General features: G+C 37.1%; 1 protein-coding gene across 1 annotated transcript in view; it reads right to left on the bottom strand.

Moving 5' to 3' along the window:
* MTREX (Mtr4 exosome RNA helicase) overlaps positions 1-25,851 on the bottom strand; it is a 121,194-nt gene that overhangs the window by 45,064 nt on the left and 50,279 nt on the right. The window contains exons 15-17 of the mRNA XM_058309088.1: positions 25,652-25,753; positions 19,744-19,869; positions 5,088-5,238 (exon numbers count right to left, since the gene is read on the bottom strand). Coding sequence (XP_058165071.1) covers positions 5,088-5,238; positions 19,744-19,869; positions 25,652-25,753 — 379 coding nt within the window. The remainder of the gene's footprint in view (positions 1-5,087; positions 5,239-19,743; positions 19,870-25,651; positions 25,754-25,851) is intronic.

The raw sequence follows: 25,851 nt of genomic DNA, 5'->3' as shown, positions 1-25,851 counted from the left end.
GTTTTCTAGAATTAGTGGAATAGTAACTACACATTGACAGAAGTTGTTTATGGGGATATGACCGAAAAATCCATTTGGCTGCTGCTTCTCCCATGTTCCACCCCAAGTCACTTTTGTGCTCAAACCACTTAACCAAAGAATCAGCAGTTTAAAAGACTCAAGAGGTAGCATTTATTCTGTAGCTATATACCACCGCAGTGATATGCCACTCTAGAAAGTTAGTAAGTTTAGGTAGTGTTTTTCCTCCCAATTAAAAACAAAAAACAAAAAACAAAACTTCATCTTTTTTCAATATTTTAAAAAAACTGTCTTTATGTCTTTCAAAGTCAAAAGGTACAAGTAACAAATTAGAAAGCAAAGACAGAAATTAATGAGACAGAGTTGCTTATAAGAATACTGGGAGGTCCGCAGTTCAAACCCTGGGCCTCCTTGACCCATGTGGAGCTGGTCCATGTGCAGTGCTGATGCGCACAAGGAGCGCCCTGCCATGCAGGGGTGTCCCCGTGTAGGGGAGCCCCATGCGCAAGGAGTGCGCCCCGTAAGGAAAGCCGCCCAGTGCGAAAGAAAGTGCAGCCTGCCCAGGAAAGGTGCTGCACACGGAGAGATGACGCAGCAAAAAAGAAACACAGATTCCCGTGTGGCTGACAACAACAGAAGCGGACAAAGGAACAAGACGCAGCAAACAAACACAGAGAACAGACAACTGCGGTGGGGGGGGGGAAGGAGAGAGAAATAAATAAATAAATCTTAAAAAAAAAAAAGTAAGAATACTGAACTCCCAGTATGAAGTAAATTAATTCAAGAACTATCTCTAGCACCTCAATAAGAGTAGAGTACTAGAGGAATCTCACCATAAAAATAAGGATTTAATGCAGTGCAAAGGGGAGAACTCATGGGCACTGCCACAGGAAAGCCCCAGTACCTTAGGAAAAAGCACATGAGATATGCCCATTGTGGTAGATTGTATTCTGTCCTTCACGAAGACAAGTATAAGTCCTGACTCCTGATCTTGTGGGTGTGGACTCATTTGTGAATTTGTGAAGATCCTATTTAGATGGGGCCAAAATCAATTAGGTCTTAATCCAATGATTGGAGTCCTAATAAGCGGAGGAAATTCAGATATAAGAACAGTCAGAGAAAGAGAGATCGTCATGTGATGAAGGGAGAGATCCATCTATAAGCTGAAGAACCCCAAGGACTGCTAGTCAGCCAGAAACAGAATGCTACAGACTCTGGGAGAAAGCACAGCCTATCAGTATGTTGATGTGGGGCCTTCTAGCCTCCAAACTGTGTGCCAATGAACTCCTATGTTTAAACCAGTGTGGTTTGTCATAGCACTTTTGTTATAACAGTCCTGGCAAACTAAGACACCCAGAAATTCCTAAGATATTTTGCAAACAATTGCTCCTTTTTGGTGGGGTAGTGAGGTGGGAAGTTTGGTATATATCTATATACATGATATATATCTATATACAGAAATATATCTATATACATGAACATATACATAATACAGGCAATACAGACCTGTGAGTGATGGGAAATGGACTGTGACTCCCAGTGCGAACAAATTTTTGCAACAAGTTCAAGTAAAAATGGCATTACTGATCTACAGCAATACTATGAGGAATTACATCAAGCATTTACAAGCATTTAACATCAAGTATCCCATGTAATTATCATAAACTGGTTATGTTTCAACTGTACAGAAGCGCAAACTAAGGCTGAGGGAGTCTTGATTCAAACCCATATCTAACTCCACAGCTCTCAATCTTAACAACAGCATTATCTATTAAAGAAAACTAAACAAAGATATTAAAATTAAGATCACATTTTTCTTTTCAGAAAAGAAGTAGCAAATCCTAGAAGCTTAACTCTTATGGTTCACTGAAAAATCTGTGGAATCAGTAAATCAAAATGAAAAATATTTCATGTATGTCAGTGACCTAAGTTTGTTTTAACTAATAAAGCACAGTATTCTGAAAGATTATTTATTTTCAAAAAAAGTATACATTTTAATTCTGTTATTTAAGAGAGTGAAAAAAGACTCTCTTAAAAAGGTTCTTTTAGTATTAACAATAGCAAAATGAATGATACCTCTCAAAGTAAAAGAAAAAATGAGTAAAAACTATATTCAGGATAGGCTCTGCATTTTCATAGAACACAGGTTAGACCCTATCATCACATCTAACCATCTTTTATACTATATGCTCTGTCTGGCCATACCACTCAGTCCCACAAACTATTAAATGTCTAGTAATTCCCTCATTATTTTTCTCTTCCATCACTTAAATTTCTACCTTTTTTGTTAAAAAAATGTTGTTAGGGTTTTGATATTTAATTCTGCTTATTGATTTCAAAATGTTGGAAAAGCAAGCCATGCCCCTTAAAAAACAGAGATATTGAAAGGCAGATATAACGACTGCTAGAGGATACAAATGTGTAGCAGCAACACCAGTAGCAGAGATTACAATACCCAGAATCCTGGAAAAACTGGAAGTTCCGAAGACAGAGGACATGGGATGAAGAAGTGGTGACAATGTTGAAGTTCTCTGAGTCTCGGATCAGAGTCCTACTCTGTACTCTGAGTTCAGCTAGAAACAATTAAAGAGCTTTAAATGGGGAAGTACTTGAGAGTTTTCCCTCTGTCCTCCACTGTACCAGGCATATTTTCTATGGAATTACAGAATAATTATAAAAAGTTTAAAAAGCAACTTATATTAATTGTCAGAATACTTTTTTTTTCCTAAAAAAAGCAAAGCACAGGTAAGTGTACCAACTTGCACTTCTGCTTCTCTTCATTAGTTTTCAAGCCAGTTTAACTACTGGGAACATATGTATGTGTAATTATTCTACTCATGCATAACCTAGTGTTAACTGCTTAGGAGGAATTCTTTAAAGTTTAATATTTTTAAGAGTATTAAACTGGCCTATAATCTTATCCTACTTTAATGATTGTATCTGAAATTTCTATGATTGACATAAGGCAAAATTCATGAACTTCCTTCCTTGGTCCTAGTCTGATTTCAGTATCTTCTTAACTCAAACCCCATCTCCAAACTATGCTTAGATTTTTTAGTTTCGTTTTTTCTTCTATTATATAGGGTTTTTTTGGTGGGAGAGGGGAGATGTGAACTTCCTTATCTCTATGCTAAGGCCATATTATATCATGAAGCATGAATGGCATTAAATATTTTTAGACTAAAATAATAAAAATGTAATGTAACTTAGCTTCTGAAAATTTAAATAAAGACAAGTATTAAAAATAGCCAGGTTAAGTCATTTTTGTGTGTGTTTTTTTAAATGTCTTTTTTTCCCTTGTTTTGTTTGTTTGTTTTTCACTTAGAGAAGCTTTGCGATCTATTCTGGTGGCCTCATTAAAAATGAAAGACCCATCATAAAATAATAAAAGCACACTGCTTAGGAGCAGGAGTCCAAGATTCTTACCTCAATTCTGCCATCAATTAAATGTGAACACTTATTTTTTTTAAGGTGCAAACTGCTGGCTATGATTACCAAAGCACCTTCTGGCTCTATGGTTTGTAATGAAGAAGCCTCAAATAATTAAGTTGCGAAGTAATAAGGAAAGAGGAAAATTGATGACCTATCATGCAGTAAGTGTAAAAGAAAATAAGAATTTAATTCACTTGGATCTTCTAGTCCTTTTTCTGTTATTTAAGTCACATCATTATACTTAGCTATACTTAATTTTAGCTACATAAAAAACAAGTGAAACTGTCCTATCCACAATTAAGGTGATAGAAGGGTATCACAAATTTGCCTTTATTGTAAAATATATTATGGTACATTTAAAAAAAGAAAAATATTATTCAATCCTTAAAATTCATACTTTCAAAGAGTACTGTCAATATTAAAAAGCCAGAATCAATAAGCTAGTGAATGTAAAACATTTAACACAAAGCACAGCACAGGGCAAATTTTAACAAGTGATATAAATTTAAGTACAATTATAACTATTATAGTAATTGCACAGTTGATCGTACGTAAAAAAAAAAAAAAAAACAAGAAATTCCTCAAACTGTTAACAGTGATTGTTTCCCTAATGATTTTATCTTTCTAATCTTTTGCTGCATTTTCCTTTTTTTTTTTTTACAGTAACTATGCATTATTTTTATTAAAGTTGATCCAAACCAGTATTTAAATTTTACACTCTTTTATAAGGAGAATATGGTGAAAGGACAAGACTAACTCACAAGTTTCTCACAGGTCAACTTTTAATACAACAGATTTTTATTTTATCTAATTATTCAGGGTCATGAATAAAACACATGTGGTATATTTATTAACAATAAATTATACTAAATTTGAATCAATTATAGAACAGTGTCCTGACAGGGTTTTCTTACCTTCTCTTTAAAATGTTCTGGTCTTGGGAAACGGACTTTGGCCCAGCGGTTAGGGCATCCGTCTACCATATGGGAGGTCCGCGGTTCAAACCCCGGGCCTCCTTGACCCGTGTGGAGCTGGCCATGCGCAGTGCTGATGCGCGCAAGGAGTGCCTTGCCACGCAAGGGTGTCCCCCGCGTGGGGAAGCCCCCACGCGCAAGGAGTGCGCCCGTGAGGAAAGCCACCCAGCGTGAAAAGAAAGTGCAGCCTGCCCAGGAATGGCGCCGCCCACACTTCCTGTGCTGCTGACGACAACAGAAGCGGACAAAGAAACAAAAAGCAGACAAAAGAAACAAGCCGCAACAAATAGACACCAAGAACAGACAACCAGGGGAGGGGGGGAAATTAAATAAATAAATAAATCTTTAAAAAAATAAAAAAATTAAAAAAAATAAAGCTAATATAGTGACAATGTATTATAAAAGGCGAGGAAAAATGTATGACAAAAATAGCATCATGTAGGAAGATAATAAATGGAATTATAATCTAGTGTCTTACCTTGTAAAAAAAAATAAAATAAAATAAAATGTTCTGGTCTGTTACAAAGACAAAGCTCTAGATTTCACTTTACTTAAAGAACAAGATTTTGGCTTATTAGGAAAAAAAACAATGGCCAAAGCAGTCATTTTCCTATTTAGTTACCTAGCTAAACTAGGCTTTGGTATAATGATTTTTTTACTTACTCTCTACTACTCCTGGAATTGCTCTATAATGCTGAAACTGGTAGAAGGATTTTTCCAACATGTACTCGGGATTAATTTCTTCTACACGTAGTAAGTTCAACACCATGTTGTAGGTCAAATGAAAAGCACTGTTTAGAGGATCAGCTGAGCCCTAAGACAGAAAAAACATGTCAAAATTGTAGGTTTTTAAAATAAATTTACACAAATATTTTTAACCTGTTATATACTCCTTGATAATTTAGTCTATGTTAAGGGGCTCTGTAGAGGTATACTTAAGATTTTTCCTTTAGCTGACTAATACAAATCAGTAAGAGTTGATCTTCAGGAAAGTGAAGGAAAAAAAATTCATTAAATGAGACAGTGGTAGTTCAAATACAATTTGTCAAATATGTTCAGCTGTCTTCCAAGCCCAAGACAAGATCACACTTTCTGTCCCCTTAAAGAATGGAGCCAGTAAATTGTGGGTGAGAGTGATGTGTTATTTTCTGGCCAAGTATTGAACTGCTGGTGTGAAAAAGTTACTCTGCGCTTCTGGCACAGTGACTGACAATGTTCAAGATTGGGATGCTCCGTCAGATTAGATGCTGAAGAGTAAAACTTAGCAGAGTCTCTTACATGCAAAGAACATGAAGCATGTATGAGAACTAAACCTTAAAATTACTATGATTTAGGTTTGTTACTATAATCCACCTTATGCTGACAGGATGCACTACCATTTATTTCAAAACAATATCCTGATAAAAATAAATATCTTGAGAGAACCAGCAAGATAGCGGTGGAGTAAGGCACTCCTAGAGTCAGCTCCTGCTACAGGGCAGTTAGTAAACACCCAGAGCTCTCTGGGGCTAGCTGAAGCACCTGTTTGGGGGCTCCAGGAAGCCAGAAGAGCATCCCCATCTGCAGAGAAGACTCATAAATAGAGCGCTCCATGCCACAGAGGCTGGTGCCCATCCTCCACTGGAGGCACAAGCCGCCTCAGGAACTGTTCTGCGGCTGGAATTGAAAGCTCTACTTCCCAAAAACAGGGGAGGAAGAGATGGTTAGGCACCAACTTCAGCTACTGAGGAGTAAATTCAGCGGCCTAAAGTATAATCCTGAGAACAGCTAAAGGTTGTCCTGTCCAAGCCAAAAAGAAGTCAGGATCCACCAACTTAAGGCTGCACCTGGCACGAGGGGAAGTGGGGTAGACTGAAAAATCACAGTGCTGGTGGGGACTGGCTTCTTTCCATCCAGGTCAGATTGCAGCTCTAGCCTAGACCCCAGTGCAACCTCCAGCAGGGAAGAAGCTGTGGGGACATGTGCCAGGCTCTCCAGGAAATTACCGGACAAGCCGCAGAGGCTGGTGATTATCCTACTCTGGTGGCACAAGCCAACGCAACAGCTATTCTGTGGCTGGAATTGGAAGCTCCATTTCCCAGAAACAGGGGAGGAGGAGACAGTTGGCTGCCGACGTCGGCTACTGATTGGTAGGCTCAGCTGCCTAAGATATAAATAACCGTGGAAACAGCTGGGGTGTGAATCTATCCAAGTAGATTCTGACTCTGCCCCCAGCCTGAGGGGAAGCAGGGCTGATCGAAACTCACAGTGATGGTAGGAAACAGTTTCTATCACCCAGATCAGCCTGCAGTCCTAGCCTAGGCTTTAGCCCCACCTCTGGCAGGGAGGAGGTGGTGGGCCCTGCACCAGCCTATCCAGGTAACTGCAGGTAACTCTGACTGGCACAGACTGAAAATCATTAAGTCTACTGGGGCCACTGTGGTTATTGTGGACCCTCACTGCATAGATTGCTGCCCACACCGGCAGCTCACCTCCAACTCCACCCCAGGCAGGGAAGAAAGAAGCACGAAGCTGCAGCAGTCTCTCTGGGCAACTACAGTCTAGGACTGCATGACTTGGATTATTCCACACAGCTGTGACTTCATCCCTACCCCTGGCCAAGGAGAAAGGTGGAAGAAGCTTCATTGGTCCCTGGCACAATGAGGGTACCTTGAGCCTCCACAGCTTACAACACCAACTACATGCTTGGCTCCTACTGTACAACCATCAAGGGAGAAAGGGCAGGAAGCTCTAAACTAAAGACAAAAACTGCACCCAGAAAAAATACTCTAGTAAGCCAGATGCTAAGACACTAACAAAAAATTACAATCCACACCAAGAAACAGGAAGATATGGCCCAGGTAAAGGAACAAGGTAAGCCTCCAGATGACATAAAGGAGTTGAGACAATTAATCATAGATGTTTAAACAAATCTCCTTAATAAATTCAATGCAATGGCTAAAGAGATTAAATATATTAAGAACACACTGGATGAGCACAAAGAAGAATTTGAAAGCATACATACAAATATAGCAGATCTTATGGGAATGAAAGGTGCAATAAATGAAATTAAAAAAACACTGGAATCATATAATAGCAGATTTGAGGAGGCAGAAGAAAGGATTGGTGAGCTCAAAGAAATGGCCTCTGAAAATGAACATACAAAAGAAAGATGAAAAAAAGAATGGAAAAAATTGAACAAGATCTCATGGAACTAAAAGACAGCAAAAGGCGTGCAAACATATGTGTCATGGGTATCCCAGAAGGAGAAGAGAAGGGAAAAGGGGCATAAGGAATATTTGAAGAAATAATGGAAGACAATTTCCCAACCCTATTGAAGGACATAGATGGCCCATGTCCAAGAAGCACAACACTCCCATCCAAAAAAAATCCAAAGACTTACTCCGAGACACGTATTCATCAGAATGCCAAATGCCAAAGACAAAAGAGAATTTCTGAGAATAGCAAGAAAAAAGCATTGCATAACATATAAGAGATATCCAATAAGATTAATGCTGATTTCTCACCAGAAATCATGGAGGCAAGAAGACAGTGGTCTGATATTAAGATACTACAAGAGAAAAACTTGCAGCCAAGAATCTTATATCCAGCAAGACTGTCTTTCAAAAATGAGGGCAAAATTAGAATATTCACAGATACACAGAAACTGAGAGAATTTCTAAGCAAGAGACCAAATTTTCAGGAAACACTAAAGGGTGTGCTAGAGTCTGAAAAGAAAAGACAGAAGAGAGGGGCCTGGAATAGAGTCTAGAAATGAAGATTATATCAGTAAAAGTAACAAAAAGTGTCAAAAGAGTGGTGAAAATAAAATATGACACATAAAACTCAAATAGTCAGGAATAAACTTAAACAATGATGTAAAGCATTTATATTCAGAAAACTGCAACTCAGTGTTAAAAGAAATTAAAAAACTAAATAACTGGAAGAACATTCCATGCTCCTGGACTGGAAGACTAAATATCATTAAGATGTCAATTCTATTCAAATTCATACACATATCCAATGCAATCCCAATAAAAATTCCATCAATATTAAAAAAAAAATTTGAAAACACAATCATCAAATTTATTGGGAAGGGTAAGGGGTCCTGAATAGCCAGAAACATCATTAAAAGGAAAAGTGAACCCTCATCTCCAGACTTTAAATCATATTACCTATAGCTATAGTGGTAAAATCAGCATGGTACTGGCATAAAGACAGACACATAGACCAATGGAACCAAATTTATGGTTCAGAAACAGACCCTCACATGTACAGTCAAGTGATTTCTGACTAGCCTGCCAAATCCACACAGCTCAGGCAGAACTATCAATTCAACAAATGGTGCTTTAAGAACTGGACATCCATAGCCAAAAGTAGGAAAGAGGACCCCTACCTCACACCTTATCCAAAAATTAACTCAAAATGGATCAAAAACCTAAAAATAAAAGCAAGAACCATAAAGCTTCTAGAAGAAATTGTAGGAAGGTATCCTCAAGACCTGGTGGTAGGTGGTGGATTCTTAAAGGAGATAAGAGGAGGAATGAGATGGACTACTGATGTTTAACATATGTGTAAGTTTTAATTAGCCTTACTGTAAAAGTATGGAAATGTTTAGAGTAGATGGTAATACATAGTAACAGCTAGTTTATAAATGTGGTGTGACTGAAAATGATAGTCTAGGTATGTAAATGCCAAGGAACTGAATAGCACAGTAAACCAAGAGTTGGATGATAATGTGGTTGATGGTACAGATGCAAGAGTATCCTTTGTGAGCTAGAGCAAATGTACACCACTATTGCAGGGTGTTGGGAATGTGGAGCAGCATGGGAATAATACAGCTGGAGTGACCTATGGACTGTGGTTAGTAGTAATAAAATATTCTTGCATCTATGTCAAAGATATACTGTGTTCATAATGAGGCAGTAAGGGAAATGTGAGCCAAATGTACACTATGGACATGGTAACAATCAGATGATATTATCTATAGGAAATGTTCCACCACAGTGTGGTGTGTTGATGGAGGGGTGTTGTTTGGGAATTCTGCACATGTGCATGATTGTTTTTATAAGTTTCCATGTAAGTTCTGTCATAAAAAATATATTTTACAAATAATAATAGGGTGGGTTGGGGGAAAACACACCAAATATAAGATAAGGACTATGATTAGTAGTAAGATTTTGATAATATTCTTTCATAACTTGTTAACAAATGTCTCATGACAATGGAAGGTGTTGGCGGAGGGTTGATGTATGGGACCTTTGTATGATGTTATGCATGCTTGATTTTTAGGTTCACAACTTGTACTATACACTTGTATAGTACATATATAAGTGGCACATATGTACTATACAATATACAGGTATGCTCATATATAAATGGTATAAAGAAAATAATAATAATAGGGTTGGTTGGGGGAAAAATACTTTGGTTAGTAGTAATATTTTGACAATGCTTTTTTTAATCATTAGTTAAAAAGGTGTAACAACAATGCAAGTTATTGGTGGTGAGTTATAAGAGTCCTGTATGATGTTATATGTTTGTTTTGTAAGTTCACTATTATTATTATACACTTGTTTATGTATGTTTATGTATGACTAATACACTTCAATAAATTAAAAATTAAAATCTTGAAATTCTCACATATCAAGGATGCTATAAAATTGCTAACATGTTTCCCCCAAATTTACAAATGATTCTTGATCTACACTTGATAGTTAGTCTTCCTCCTCCCAACCATGTTTGTTACCAAAGTAGGAACAGGCTATCGGACAACTAATAAGGAGATGAAGATGGACAACATTCATCAAAAGAAACAGAGAGAAGCTGCAATTGCAAGCAAGATAGTTCCATCCATCTGCCCCATTCGATCTAAGACCCCTCTCAATAACAGGCAGAGTGGCCATCACTATCTTAGAATATTCAGGACTGGGGAATGAACAATGGCCTATAGTAAATTTACTGTTATTCTACTATAGACTTACTGTTATTCTAGCAATGGGAGAACTTTTATCACTGATGTACAGACAGTGGCCACTGGAGGTTCTGAGGGAAGGGAGAGGAAAAAACAGGTGTAATATGGGGCATTTTTGGGACAGTGGAATTATCCTGAATGACCACTGCAATGATGGATACAGGCCATTACATATTTTGTCAAAACTTACAAAACTGTGTGGGCCAGAATATAAACGATAATGTAAACTATAATCCATGCTTAGTGGCAATGTTCCAATATGTGTTCATCAATTGTAACAAATGTACTATATTAATGTATTTTTCATGTAACAATTTGTTATCTAAAGTAATTTTTTAAAGTATTAATAAAAATTAAAAAATAAAAAGCGTAATCAGATGTTTTTATGTTGAGGCCCACAGGCCAACCTTATTGGATCCAGAATTTTTTAAGGTATGCATACAGGATTTTGTGAAAAGTAGCAGAGCTTTCATAAGAGTTCTGAATGGTGATAGTCCTTAAATCCTAAAAGTTAAGAGTTACTCACTTTAGAAGTCCCTAAAACTTTGGTAGAATTTTTACCCACTTTCCTTGAAAAGAGGGCCGAAAGGATGATGATGTTAGCATGAAAATCAGATTCTTAGAGAAGAATTAAGATAACTTTAGTTACTTTATAATTTTGCAAACAACCCAGACTTTAATTTTCTGTTCTTTTATTAATAATATTACCTCCTCTAAGAAATTTGGGGCTTTGATATTGCAAAATTTTAACTCCAAGCTCAACTTCTGCAGAATACAGCTACTTGAATTCTTAGTCAACCAAAACTCAACATGGGATTGTGACATGATAACCAAGTGAGGCCAGGATAGCCCCAATTTATACCAGTTGAACTGGCATTAATTATTAATAGTATCTGCTTTCACTCTTAGAGTATCCTAGTTTCAATAACAAATTATACGGTTAAATTATATAAAATGAAATTTATCTGTCTTATTCTCATTCCTGACCAACTTTCCCTCTTATATAGATCACAGGTTAATAAAAGCATTCATTTAAGTTTCAACTTAGGAGCTCATTTGTTTCCTTCTTTTGCTTTATCTCTTTCTTTTAATTGATGAGTTACTGCAGATTTATTCATTCAAAAAATCTTTGAATAGTTCTTTTGTTTCCTTACCACTACTACCACCCTGAACAAAGTTTCATGAAAACTTATTTATATTACATCAGCGACCATCCTGTCTGGTTTCAACTTCCCTCCCAATTTATTTGTGATGATGATGGTAGACTAATCTTTCTAAACATAATTTCACAGTGATACACTACCGCAAATTGGTATCAACAATCTTTGTAGATACTAAAAAATCAATTTAGTAGGCCATACCAAATTTTATTTTCCCAGCACAAGATAGAGAAGATTAGAAAACAACATAAATAAACTATGATATCATATACACAAAAGCTCCCTGGACACTATATAAAACACTTTGCTTACAAAAAACTGGGGTCAAAAATGTTAAAAAGACACAGGTTCAGATGTGAATAACTGATTTAGCAAAGTGTACTAAACTCTTCTTCCTCTTCCCTAGATAAGCGCAAAACTAGATAGAGACCCCAAATATAACACATTAATTCTTGATTCGAAAGCTCTTTCTTGTTCCTAAAATTTCTTTTTTTGTTATTCAGCTCTGAAAATCAAAATGCAATCCTCCCACCCCACCTTATCCTTTGGGACCTCCAGCTTCATTTCCTCCATAATGTCTTAAGCCATCAGTCTAAATCCACAACCATCTCAAACTTTCCTGAACTGGGATTCTTTACAATAACTTATTATGGCACTGAGTCATACAGTACTTCCTATTCACTTTCTGTTCTATGTATATATGTATATCGATTCCCCAAACTTCAGAAAGGTCACCATCCATTGAAAACAGCATGTGCCAAGCAACCCGAACTGAGTGCTTAAATAATAAATCCTTAATTTAGAACATCTGTAAGTAACAAGGACATCTCCATTTTAATAAGCAGCAGAGGCTCATAAAAATGAAGAGGTTTGCCCAGGCAAAACATGTCAGTGGTCAAATCATATTACTAAAAATATAGGGACTCTCAAATGTTCATAAAATACATCTCATCTTTTTTATATATTTAAATTGGCCAGGGAAGTTATGATAGCGTCCTAACCAATATATTAGCAGTCAGTCTAATGAAATGGTCAACTAAAATTTAAATGGAAAGACAGGCAACACCAACAATAAGTAAAGACTTTATATTAACTTCATTCTAGACAAAATACAAGGATTCTTTTTGTTGCCAAACTGCTCTAAGAAAAGTTAAGATTGAGAGTCAAATAAATCAATTTTCTAAAGTAGTTTTTGTAATATCACCTTTTGGATGTTGTTCTACTTCATAGGATTGCTTACATTTTAGAATATATGGTTCATTCAGACAAGTAGTTAAAAGAAATTGCTAGTCTCAATATTTTTGCATTATGAACCATAAAGGTGGAAGATGGAGAAACAGATAAATGTTGAGTCTTTCTACTTTTTTCCCCCAGAAAGGTACATAAGTAGTTTCTCTTCAGTATCTCACAAAACTAACCTTAAATAGGTATGTTCATCCTAAAGTTCCAAAGAATTTACATAACCAGGAAGGACAATATTATTTTCCTTTCAAATCAGTTTAATTATTCTTAGCCATTCAACAATGTGGTTCACTGTTGAAAAGAAGACACCACTAACTAGATTTAGAAAACCTGTACAGTCTCCTAGAATTAGCACTTTATGTACACTAAGAAACCAGGAGGTTATCTCATTGTGATGGCTTGTAGTTCTGTACTCCAGAAAAACATGTTCTTAACCCATTAATGAGGGTATGAACCCACTGTAAATAGAACCTTCTGATGAGGTTACTTGAGTTAAAAATGTGGCTCAATCAATCAGGATAGGCCATAACCTTTTTAGAGATAGCCACAGGGTGAAAAGCTATGGGGAACAGCCAGAAGCTGGAAGTCAAGAGTGCATGAAAGAGAGGAGAAAACATAGGCATTTGGAAAAGCCATGTAAAAGAAAAGCCAGGAACCACAGAGATTCCCATTCGGGAATCTCAGGAGAAAGCAAGCTTTCTACGTCTGAAACCATGAGTCAATAAATTTCTGTTAGTAAGCCAATATATTGTAAAGTATATGTTTTAGCAGCTAGGAAACTAATTCACTCAATTCAGAAATTACAGAAAGGGTTTTATTTTCATCAAATCAATGATAATATTTAATCAAAGAACTATGATATTTTTATTTCTAAATACATTCTGTTGAAAATATGGGCACTATATCAGCATATATATTTATTCTGGTTATACTGCTCTTACCTGCTAAAGAATAAAAGATGCATTACCAGTCTTTTTGGGAGGCTGTTAACACATATTCTTTCCTGCTGACTCAACTTTTAATCTTAGCAAAAGTTATAATAGAATTTTAAACTCAGATGATATATTAAGTATAGCAAAAGACCAAATTGCAGTCTTATAGGAAGTTCTATTTGAGCTAACACTTGGCAAATCTGTCCAATAATTTAAATGTTAGTAATTTGAATATATTAAACAAAAAGATAGTAATTGCAATAATATCACAACTAGAAAAGCTGAGGTTTTCATACTGCCCTCAACTAGACCAGTACACCAAAAAAATAAACAAAAAATTATTATAATATTTTAAGTCAAGATTATTAAATTATGTATTTACATGTCCAAATAAATAAGGTATGTGTTAGGGAACTAAAAATCACCAATACCCTTTAGCCAACAAGCAATGAACAGCATATATTTTGCCTTGTTTCTGGCTAAGACAATTCAACCCAACAATAGGAAAAATGGTCAAATTCGACAGAGAGATCTGAATTTTATTAATGTACAAAGTATACTGATTCATTTCTACATAAAAAGTGACTCTGGATAAGCCATGTATTTCAGTTTTTATTTCAGAATATAATGTTAAATAAATATTCAGGTTTGTTATTAAAGTCCTATTACTTGCTGACTTCTTGGTTGACCAAGATGGAGGCATATTATGTTCCAGGGTGCCTTAACAAAATCTGGCAGAGTCGTCTTCCTCAAAATGCCAGAGAACAGTACGAAAGGCATACAATAATTGGGCAAGTGCCAAATCAAGAAGCAGCAGGCTGAAAAAAACAGTAGGCAAAGCTTGTGGTAGCCTTGCTAGTCCTGCCACAAATGCCACCCCACTGCAGTGTAAAGTCAGTCCACTCAACATGGATAGGACAGTCCCATCAACAGCGGTACTGGGGAAACAAGACGCCTACAGGCAAAAGAATGAAGATAGACCCCTAGCTCATACCATATACAAAAATCAACTCAAAATAGACCAGAGACTTTAACATATGAACCAGAACAATAAAATACCTAGAAGACCTAAGGAAGCCTCTTCAGGACCTTCTGTTAAGACAAAGGTTTCTCAGGCTTTACACCCAAACCATGAGCAACAACAACAAAATAAATGGAACCGCAACAAAATAAAAAACTTGTGCATCAAAAGACTTCATGAAAGTAAAATAGACAACCTACATAATGGGAAATGATATTTGGAAACCATATATCTGGTAAGGTTGTCTAAAATCTAGAAAATATAAAGAAATTCTACAACTGAACAAAAGACAAAGAACCCAATTAAAAACTAGGCAAAAAACTTGAATAGACATTTCTCCAAAGATATACAAATGAACCAACAGCAAAATGCAAACCAAAATAACAATGAGATAACATTTCACAATTACTAGGATGACTATTATTTTTTTAAAAATGGGAAATAACTGTTGGAGAGAATGTGGGCAACAGGTACACTCATTTGTTGTTCGTAGGAATATAAAATGGTGCAGCTGTTGTAGGAGAGTTGGCCAGATTCTCAAAAAGTTAATTACCATAGGACCTGGCAATCCCACTTCTGGGTATATATGAAAAAACCCTCTGTATATTAGGACCAAAATAGTTTTATTAAAGTGCTCCTAGATAAAATTACTGCATTTATTATAATTTTTTCCTACTATATTGCATATGAGGTACTGAGAAGCAGTACCACATTGTCATTATAAGCACTGACTGTGAGCCAGAGTTAATTCAAAAGCAGAATTTTAACAAGACTTTGAGCAAATTATTTAAACTACAAGTCTTTCTCACTTAAAAAATGGGGATAACAGTAATTATTTCAGTGTATGAATTAGCTGTTGCTGTTGTTACTGAATAGATTCCCTATAATTCTTAAAGATTCAGTTTATTTCTCCCCACCCCCTTGTTGTTTGCATTTGCTACGTCTGTTCGTCTTCCTTGTTTCTTTAGCAGGCACCAGGAACTGAACCTGCGACCTCCAACATGGGAGGGAGGTGCCTAATCACTTGAGTCACCTCTGTTCCCTGCTTCATTGTGTCTCTCATTGTGTTTTTCTTCATGTCTCTTGTTGAATCACCTTGTCATGCCAGCTTGCCATGCCTGCCCATTGTGTCAGCTTGCTGTCTTGTTTTTAGGAGGCACTGGGAACCTCTGCTCCTTACTTGATTGAGTCTCTCATTATGTTTTTCTTCTTGAGTCTCTTGTTGTGTCAGCTTGCCATGCCTTCCCCTCACGCCAGCTTACTGTCTTCTTCATGAGGCAGCAGGAACCGAACCAGGGACCTCCCATGAGGTAGGCAGGAGATCAATTGCTTGAATCACATCCGCTTCCCAATAAATTCTTTAATGATAGTAAAACTACCTGAAAATCTCACAAGGCAGGGAAGCAGATGTGGCTTAAGCGACTGGGCTCTGTCTACCATACGTTTCCCAGGATCTCTTGGTAAAGGCAAGCTGGCCTGAGTGGAGAGCTGGGCCACATGGCATGCTGGCCCGCACAGGAGTGTTAGCTCGAGCAGAGAGCTGGTGCAGAAAGATGATACAGCAAAAAAAGACATAGAGGAGAGACAAAAAGAAAGGAAGCAGAAGAGGGAGCTGAGGTGACACAAGAGATTGAGTGCCGCTCTCCCACTCCAGAAGATCCCAGGTTCAGTTTCTGGTGCCACCTAAAGAGAAGACAAGACACAGAAAACAGAGAGCAAGCACAAAACAATGGGGGGGAGGGGGGAGGCAGCGCAGAGAGAGGCATAAAGATACATCTTTCTAAAAAAATGTTATCAGAAATGCAGACACACAAAATTTGCTTATTTATTGCAGTATTTTCAATAAAAAGGTACAGTACTTTTAAAATCAAATGGCATGATATTCAAAGTCAAATACACCCCTTCACACCTACTAGGATGACTGTAATCAAAAGGACAGATGATAAGCATCAGCAAGGCTCTGGAGTAATTAGATCCCTCATACGTTGCTGATGGGAATGTAAAATGGTGAGCCACAGTGGAAAACACTCTCGCAGTTCCTCAAAAAGTTAAACATAGAATTACTGTATGATCCAGTAATTCCACTCCTAGACACAAACCCAAGAAAAATAAATATATGTGCATGCAAAAACTTACATGCAATGTTCACAGCAGCATTATTCACAAGAGCCCAAAGGGGAAACAATCCAGATGTCCACCCAACTGGTGAATAGGTAAATAAAATGGGGTATATGCCAGGAATGTCATTTTGCCAGAAAAAGGAATGAAACACACATACTGTAATGTGGATGAACTTTGAAAACAAGATGCTAAGTGTAAGAAGCCAGTCAAAAAAGTCCCCACATTATATGATTCCATTTATATGAAATGGCCAGAATAGGTAAAATATAGAGACATGAAACAGATTAGTGGTTGCCCAGGGCCTGGAATTAGAGGGGGAGTCTGGGAAGAAATGAGAAGTGATTGTTAATGGATGCAGGGTTTCAGTCCAAGGTAACGAAAATGTTCTAACATTGATGGTGGTGCTGGTTTAGAAACTGTGAATATACCAGAAACCGTGGAATTGGATGAATTATATGATATATGAAAATATTTCAATAAAGCTGTGAAAAAAGAAAGTCTATAGAACTTTACACTGACAGGGTAACACATTTAGAGATGTCAAGTAAACTGAACGAAAAAACTGTACTAAATTAAGTAGAGGCTAGAATTAAAACATTACCAGGGAGCGGACTTGGCCCAATGGATGGGGCATCCGCCTACCACATGGGAGGGCAGTGGTTCAAACCCTGGGCCTCCCTGACCCGTGTGGAGCTGGCCCACGCACAGCACTGATGTGCGCAAGGGGGGCCGTGGCACGCAGGGGTGCCCCCGCATAGGGTAGCCCCACGCACCAGGAGTGTGCCCCATAAGGAGAGCCGCCCAGCACAAAAGGAAGTTCACCCTGGCCAGGAGTTGCGCCGCACACACAGAGAGCTGGTGCAGCAAGATGATGCAACAAAAAAAGAGACACAGATTCCCGGTGTTGCTGATAAGGATAGAAGGGGTCACAGAAGAACCCATAGCAAATGGACACAGAGAGCAGACAACTGGGGTGGGGAAGGGGAGAGAAATAAATAGGAAAAAAAATAAATCCAAAAAAAAAAGCACTAACTCCTTTAATTTGGCAACCTAATTTTTTTCTTTCCATACACAGAGTAAAAGGAAAGTAAAATAATGTTAATTATATCTGGCACAATTAAAAGAAAAATACTTTCACTCTTGTGTAATTTTCTTCGATAAAGAAGATTATACAGACGCTTTAAAGTACGCTTAAGGGAAGGAGACTTGGCCCAGTGGTTAGGGCGTCCGTCTACCACATTGGGAGGTCCACGGTTCAAACCTGGGCCTCCTTGACCCGTGTGGAGCTGGCCCATGCGCAGTGCTGATGCGCGCAAGGAGTGCCCTGCCACGTAGCGGTGTCCCCCGCGTAGGGGAGCCCCAAGCGCAAGGAATGCACCCCGTAAGAAGAGCCGACCAGCACGAAAGAAAATGCAGCCTGCCCAGGAATGTCACTGCCCACACGGAGAGCTAACACAACAAAATGATGCAATGAAAAGAAACACAGATTCCCGTGTCGCTGACAACAAAAGAAGCGGACAAAGACGACGCAGCAAACAGACACAGAGAACAGACAACCGGGGGGGGGGTGTTAAATAAATAAATCTTTAAAAAAAAAAGTACTCTTAAAAATAGGTTTCCAAGTGCTAATCTTTAAAAAGGAAAATAAGACACCATATGATCATGATAAAGATGTACAAACATTGTTTTCACTTAAATAAAAACATAAAAAACACACACCTTTACCTGCCTTTGGTTTGGCCTATCAGGCTTCCCACTGCCATAATTCTCCACATAGTTCCCAAGTCTTCAAAGAGAAATTGAGCAGTCTATTTCAAAGATACAGATCTCAGGATGTCTTAACATGTTATGAAGCTTTATTTTTAAAAGCTAATGAACTGGGAATTATTTAAGTATTAAGTTTCTACTTTACTAAAAGGTTTCTCTAAGGATTTGTTTAATACCTTCCTACTGCATGGAGGAGAAGGAAAGCAACCAGGTCAAATTTTCTTGAGAAGCTCTTCAAAATAAAACAAAAATAAAAATCCTAGACAATCCAAAACACTTATAAATACTAATCAAGTCAAATGAATAGGCTAATTCTAAATAAAACTTAAACATGTAATTATGATTGGGATATTTATAATCTATAAATAGGACTGAATTAGGGAAGCGGACTTGGCCCAGTGGTTAGGGCGTCCATCTACCACATGGGAGGTCCACGGTTCAAACTCCGTGCTTCCTTGACCCGTGTGGAGCTGGCCCATGCACAGTGCTGATGCGCGCAAGGAGTGCCGTGCCATGCAGGGGTGTCCCCCGCATAGGGGAGCTCCACGCACAAGAAGTAAGGAGAGCCGCCCAGAGGGAAAGAAAGGGCAGCCTGCCTAAGAATGGCACCGCCCACAAGGAGTGTTGACACAACAAGATGATGCAACAAAAAGAAACACAGATTCCCGTGCTGCTGACGCAGCAAATAGACACAGAGGACAGACAACAGGGGCGGGGGGTGGGGGGGAAGGGGAGAGAAATAAATAAATCTTAAAAAAAAAAAAAAGACTGAATTAGAATGGTAGATTGCAGAATTAATTTACAACTGCACAAGATGCAATGGAAGGGTGTGAAAAATCCCCAGGAAGGGCAGAAATGTCTACTTTGCCCTCCACATTTAAGATACCTACATATTTATCCCTCAGCAGCATGAGTTGCTCTTCACCTATCAGAAAAGGAAGCAGGGCACACGGTATCAGTACTTTGGGCAGTCACCCTCTTCTACTTCCAAAAGTACAGTTAGTTTAATAAATCATATCACCTACGTAGAAAGATACGTGAACTGCCACAACTAACTTTGAAGTGGCTCCTGAAGTATGTTTCTAGAATTATTGGTGAAGAGATAGACTCTTAATTCAGTTACCTTAAGTAGCTGTTTTCCAATTGTTGGGCTCATCTTTTCATCCACCATAAGAATAACAATTCCCCTATCATCCATTCCCCTCCTTCCAGCACGACCAGACATCTGAATGTATTCACCAGAGGAAATCTGAATGAACATAATTAACATAATTAATATCCTAAGCATAGGAGAAAACCTGGAAAAAAGCATATCTTTAAACATTGTGTTATAATATATACACAAGTTAAACGTTCTAAGAAAACATTTAAAAAATGTAAAATTTTAGAGAAGTTTAAATGAAAGTGCAAAAATGCGAAACATTCAAGAATCATATTACAAAAATAATTTTTAGCTGGGGACAAAAAGGGACATAAAAATCCTCTTGCCCAAGAACAGGGGTCTGCAGGGCTAATCACTGACTTTGGCTTTGAATGGCAACTTCAGGTTGCTGGGTCCTGGGCTCTGTGGGCAGCTATTGTTTCAACCCACAGAAGACAAAAGCAGCCACAGCCATTGTTTCTACCCTCCCACACCAGGGGGAAGACAGTGGAGATTTAAAGATGCAGGGCTTACTCAGGGATGCAGGGGAAAGTTAGCTGCATTTGTTGGGAAAGTCAGAAATGCTCAGTTTTGGAGAGGCATCAGAGAAGTTTTTGGTGCCCTACTCATCCTATAATTAATAAATATATATATTTAAAAAAAGGACCTGTAGTAAATGTGATCATTGTGCAATTATTATTGTACTGTATTGTTTGGTACGCAACCCTTACTTCCTATGGGTGCTAAAATGCATATGCATAAAAAGTAATGTTAAATCTGTTTCTGGACATACAATGTACAAAGGTGTAAGTAGTAACAAACATCAAAAAAAATGGCAAGGGTGCAGAGGGGTATAGCAATAGTATATGTGCATGCCATTGATGTTACCTTGGTATCAAACCAAGTAACTTTTACATATTTAGGATGTTAAATTTTAACCCTATAGTAACCACAAGGAAAAAGATGAAAAATATATCCCAACAGAAAAGAAAGACGCTCAGAATGATACAACACAAGAAAGCAATATAAATATAAAAGTAGGCTTTAATGGAAGTAAGGGACATACAAGGGTAAAGAAACTGGATAGCAGAAGAAAGACATGTATTTCAGTAGTGTCTTTAAATGTCAATGAATACTTTCTGTCAAAAGGCAGAGATTGGCAAAATGGATTTAAAAAAAGGCATGATCCAACTATATGCTGTCTGCAAGAGATTCACCTTAAGGTCAAAGATACAAGTAGGTGAACAGTGAAAGGATGGAAAAACATATACCATAAAAGTAGTAATCAAAAGAGAGTTTTGATTATTAAGTAGTAATCAAAAGAGAGTTTTGATTATTATTAAGTGGCTACACTTAAATATTGGATAAAATAAACTTTCAGTCAAAAATTATTACTGGTCATTACATACTGATAAAGGGGATGCAACAATTACATATGCAGCTAACAGCAGATCCCTAAAATATATGATGCAAATATGGACAGATTTGAAGGGTGAAACTGATGGTTCTACATTAATAGCAGGAGACTTTAAAACACCACACTTAATAATGGATAAAACATCTAGTCAGAAGATCAATAAGGAAGTACAAGGACTTGAATGATATACTAAACCAACTAGACATAGCAGATATATATAGAACACTTCTCCCAATGGAAAGAATACATTTTCTTCTCAAGGGCACATGGATCATTCTACAGGTCCACACACTGGGCCACAAAACAAGTCTCAATAAATTTTAAAATACTGAAATCATATAAGGTATATTCTCCAATCACAAGAGAATGAAGTTAGAAATCAATAACAGAGGGAGAAGGGGAAAATTCACAAATATGTGGAAATTAAACAACAAACTCTTAAACAACGAATGGACTAAAGAGGAAATCAGGAAGCAAAATTAGGAAATATCTTGAAAATACAGCATACCAAAATTTACGGGATGCAGCAAAGGCAGTAGCGAGAGAAATTTATGTCTCTACATGCTTATATCAAAAAAGACTTCAGATCAGAGATTTACCCTCAAAACCGGAAGAACTAGAAAAGGAAGAGCAAACTAAATCCAAAGTAAATAGAAGGAAGGAAATACAAAGATTAGACCAGAGATAAAAGAAATAGAAAATAAAAAAGGAATAGAACCAACAAAACCAAAAGCTGTTTCTTTGAAAAGATCAATAAAATTGACAAATCTTTAGCTGGACTGACAAAGAAAAAGAGAGAGGATGCAAATAATGAAAATAAAAAATGAAAAGGGGGACATTACTACTGCCCTGTTGAAATAAAGAATACTATAAGTAGATACTATAAAAAACTGTATTCCAATAAATTAGAAAACTTAGATGAAATGGGCAAGTCATTAGAAACACCCTGCCTACACTGACTCAAAAAGAAACAGTACAAGTAAAGAGACTGAATCAATAATCAAAAACCTCCTAGCAGTACCATAATGGCTTTACGAGGGAACTCCACCAAACATTCCAAGAAGAATTAACTCCAATTGTACACAAACTCTCCAAAAAACTTATAGAAGGGGAACACGCATTCTCCAAGGACAACATCACTCTCATGCCAAAGTCAGAAAGAGACATCACAAGCAAACTACAGACCAATATCACTTATGAATACAGACACAAAAATTCTCAACAGAATACTAGCAAACTACATCCAACAGAATATTAAAGGAGTTATACATCATGATCAGCTGGGGTTATCCCTGGTAACAAGATCAACATAAGAAAATCAATCTGCAGAAGAGAGATTGGCAGTTCTTCAGAAAGCTAAATACAGAACTACCACCATAAGGCCTGGCAATTCCCCTACTAGGTATATACCAAAAAGAATTGAAAGCAGGTATTTTAAATGTATTTGCACACTGATGTTCACAGTGCCAATAGTCACAACTGCCAAAAGATAGAAGTAACTCAAGTGTCCATCAACCACTGAATGAAAAATTTAAATGTGGCACATACACATAATGGAACATTATTCAGTTGTAAAAACGGAATGAGTCCTGATACATGCAACAACATGGATGAACCTTGAAGGCATCATGTTGAGTGAAACTAAGCCAGATACAAAAGAATAACGTATGATCTTGCTAAACTGAAATCATTAGAATAAGCAAACTTACAGAATCAGAATCTAGAATACACGTTACCAGGGGGTGTTGTGGGCATAGGGAATGGGAAGTTAAGGTTTAAAATGTATAGGGTTCCTATGTGGAATGATGGAAACATTTTGTTAATGGATGGTGGTGATGGTTGCAAAATATTGCGAATGTAATTAACAGCACTGAACTATATATGTGAATATGATTAAAAGGGGAAATGTTAGATTGTATATATTGTAATAGAATAAAAGTTAAAAAATACATGTCCATGGAGCTACACTAAATAACAGTGAACCCTAAGTTAAAACATGAACTTTAGTTAATAGTATAATTATAAAAATGTACTATCATCAATTGTAACCAATGTTCCACATCAATGTCAGTTGTTGTTGGTGGGGAGGTATGTGAGAATTCTGTATTTCTTGTATGATTGTTCTGTAAGCCTACAACCACTCTAATAAAGTTAAAAAAAATTTTTTTTTCAATTACATCTGGGTTATGGGTCCTACTCCACTTTGATATTGCAAAAATAATTTTTATAGTACTTTAAAAATTTTTAGAATTTAGTTTTTATCAGTAAAATTTTTATCTATATTAACTTAAAATGTAGGTTATAATTCCAAAGTTATGTTTTTCTATGTGGTACCTAGTTTTTCAAATGCCATGTTTTCTCTGCCAGTTTGAAAAGATGCCTATATTATATAAAAAATTATTGCATGTATTAGGACCTCATTCTGGTATTTTCCTGTTCAATCATGCTTCAGTATCTCATTTTTAATTATGATTACATAATTATAGCAATTGAAGATTATTTTATGAATCCCAAAAAGAGAGAGATTTTGTTTGTGAACTTATCTATTCTTGTGGGCATGTTACCATGGGTTGTATTCAGTCGAGGGGACTTTGATTAGATTACTTGATTAAGACCCCTTTTGGGCTTTTGATTGGACCAAGTCAGTGGGGTGTGATTCATTTTGAGTCCCCACCCTCTTGCTGGGTCTGATAAAAACTGAAACAGAAAGAGTTGGGGACAGACAGAGGAAAAGGCTCCCATATCTGATCATGCCATTGGAGAAAGAACTAGAGAAGGGGTTCTTAACCTTTTTGTTCCACGGACCCCTTTGCCAGTCAGGTGAAAACCATGGACCCCTTCTCAGAATGTAGCAGCAGAAGCTTTATAACACTCAACTAGCATCAAATCTAACAATTACAGTAATTTTGAAGTATGGATGAGCATGAGTGATTTTTCAAGATATGCAACAACTGTAACATGATATGAAATGAATAATACTGTAATTTATTGTATATATTCATAAGTGAAGGAAATGCCTTCATGAACTTCAGTTAAAAGTCAGAGAAAATAAAGATAATAAGTTGATTTTTTTTCAATTCAAGCTCATGGACCACCCCCCTGCTTGGTGGTCTGTGGATCCCTGGATAAGAACCCCTGGACTAGGAGATCACATAAGCATGAAGCCCCCAAGAGGTTGGACCCACATAGCAGCCCAAGAGACAAACTCCATGCCCTTTTTGCCTACAGCTGCAGAAAGGCAGACACCTTGACAGCTAGAAAATGTGCTTACAAAAATATTCTTCACTTAAGCAGCCTAAAAATTCAAACATACAATTTGACTTAGTTTTCTAGTAATCTAATTTTAGAATTTTACTCTTTGTACTTAGTTTCCTGAAGGCTATTAACTAGACCTTCTCAGTCGTTATAGGAATAAGATAATGTCTCAAAGCAAAATCAGACAATAGTGTCAGAAATACCTTATAACCCAGTAAATCTGCAATTTTCCTCATAGACACACACAAAAAATAGCTTGATATCCTTGAACGGTCAGCTGAGAAAACAGTCATGAAGACCTTGCTAAACTGTGGTTTATTAGCCACTGAAATCAAGGACAAGTATAATGTGCTCGAGAGAACGCAAGACTAAGAATTTATACATATCCTCCTCATAAGATCCCTGGCATCACCCCTCTTCTCGCCTACCCCTCTCCTTTGCCTATAAAAACCTAGCTCCCATTCTCACTTTGAATTGGCTTGGGGAAGATTCCCCCAGTTTCTTGCTTGTGCACTTGCAATAAATCACTTTCTTACTGAGAAATGTGTTTCTCCTTTATGGTGCTGGATCGGGCAGGCCCTTCTACTGGAAGCAGCCATGCTTACAGTAATAATCTCGGCAGAGGTCAGCAGCCATCTTGCTTCAACACATGGCAGCTGACTTAGGTGAGAAAGCACTTCCTCTGGTGCCTCAATTTGGACTTTTCATGGCCTTGGAACTGCTAGCTTTTACCCCAAATAAATCCCCTTTATTAAAGTCCCAAGTGCTATCCTCTGCTTGAAGAAAACCAAAATACACACACACAAATTAAATGAGTTAATCCCAGGGGAGCCATTTATTTAACTTTCATTCCCTATCCTTCTTCCTCTAACCTGCTGCTTGTTGTTCACTAGACCAACATAATTACCTGACTTCAAACTTAAATGAATTCCTTCCTCCCTCAAAAAGCAAGTACCTTTCTGAACCTCGGGGATGGTTCTAATGAAGGCTGCTATGGCCCAGAAATCATGTTTCTATAATCATCATCCTTTTCCTGGACCACAACAAGCCTCAAAATAAAAATTCCAAAAGGGAAGTAAATTTGATGTAAAATTTAGATTGCTATAACCATTTCAAGTTTGATTATGAAATGTTAACGTGTTTTCATTACATGACCAAAGTTGTCTTAGGTAAAAACAAAGATGAAAATTATTTCAATATATTTATTAACTTACTTACCCATCGGAAATCTTTCCCATCAAATTTGCGGGCATTTGTAAATAAAACAGTTCTAGCTGGCATGTTAATTCCCATAGCAAAAGTCTCTGTGGCAAATAAGGCCTAAATAAATGAATAATTATATAAACATATATTTTAATCTGAAAAACTAGTTTATTTTCAAGTATAAACATGATCAATTTTTAAATCTAGACATTAAT

Source organism: Dasypus novemcinctus, chromosome 2 (genome assembly GCF_030445035.2).
Source record: "Dasypus novemcinctus isolate mDasNov1 chromosome 2, mDasNov1.1.hap2, whole genome shotgun sequence".
Taxonomy (NCBI): domain Eukaryota; kingdom Metazoa; phylum Chordata; class Mammalia; order Cingulata; family Dasypodidae; genus Dasypus; species Dasypus novemcinctus.
This window is presented reverse-complemented; position numbering and strand designations above follow the sequence as displayed.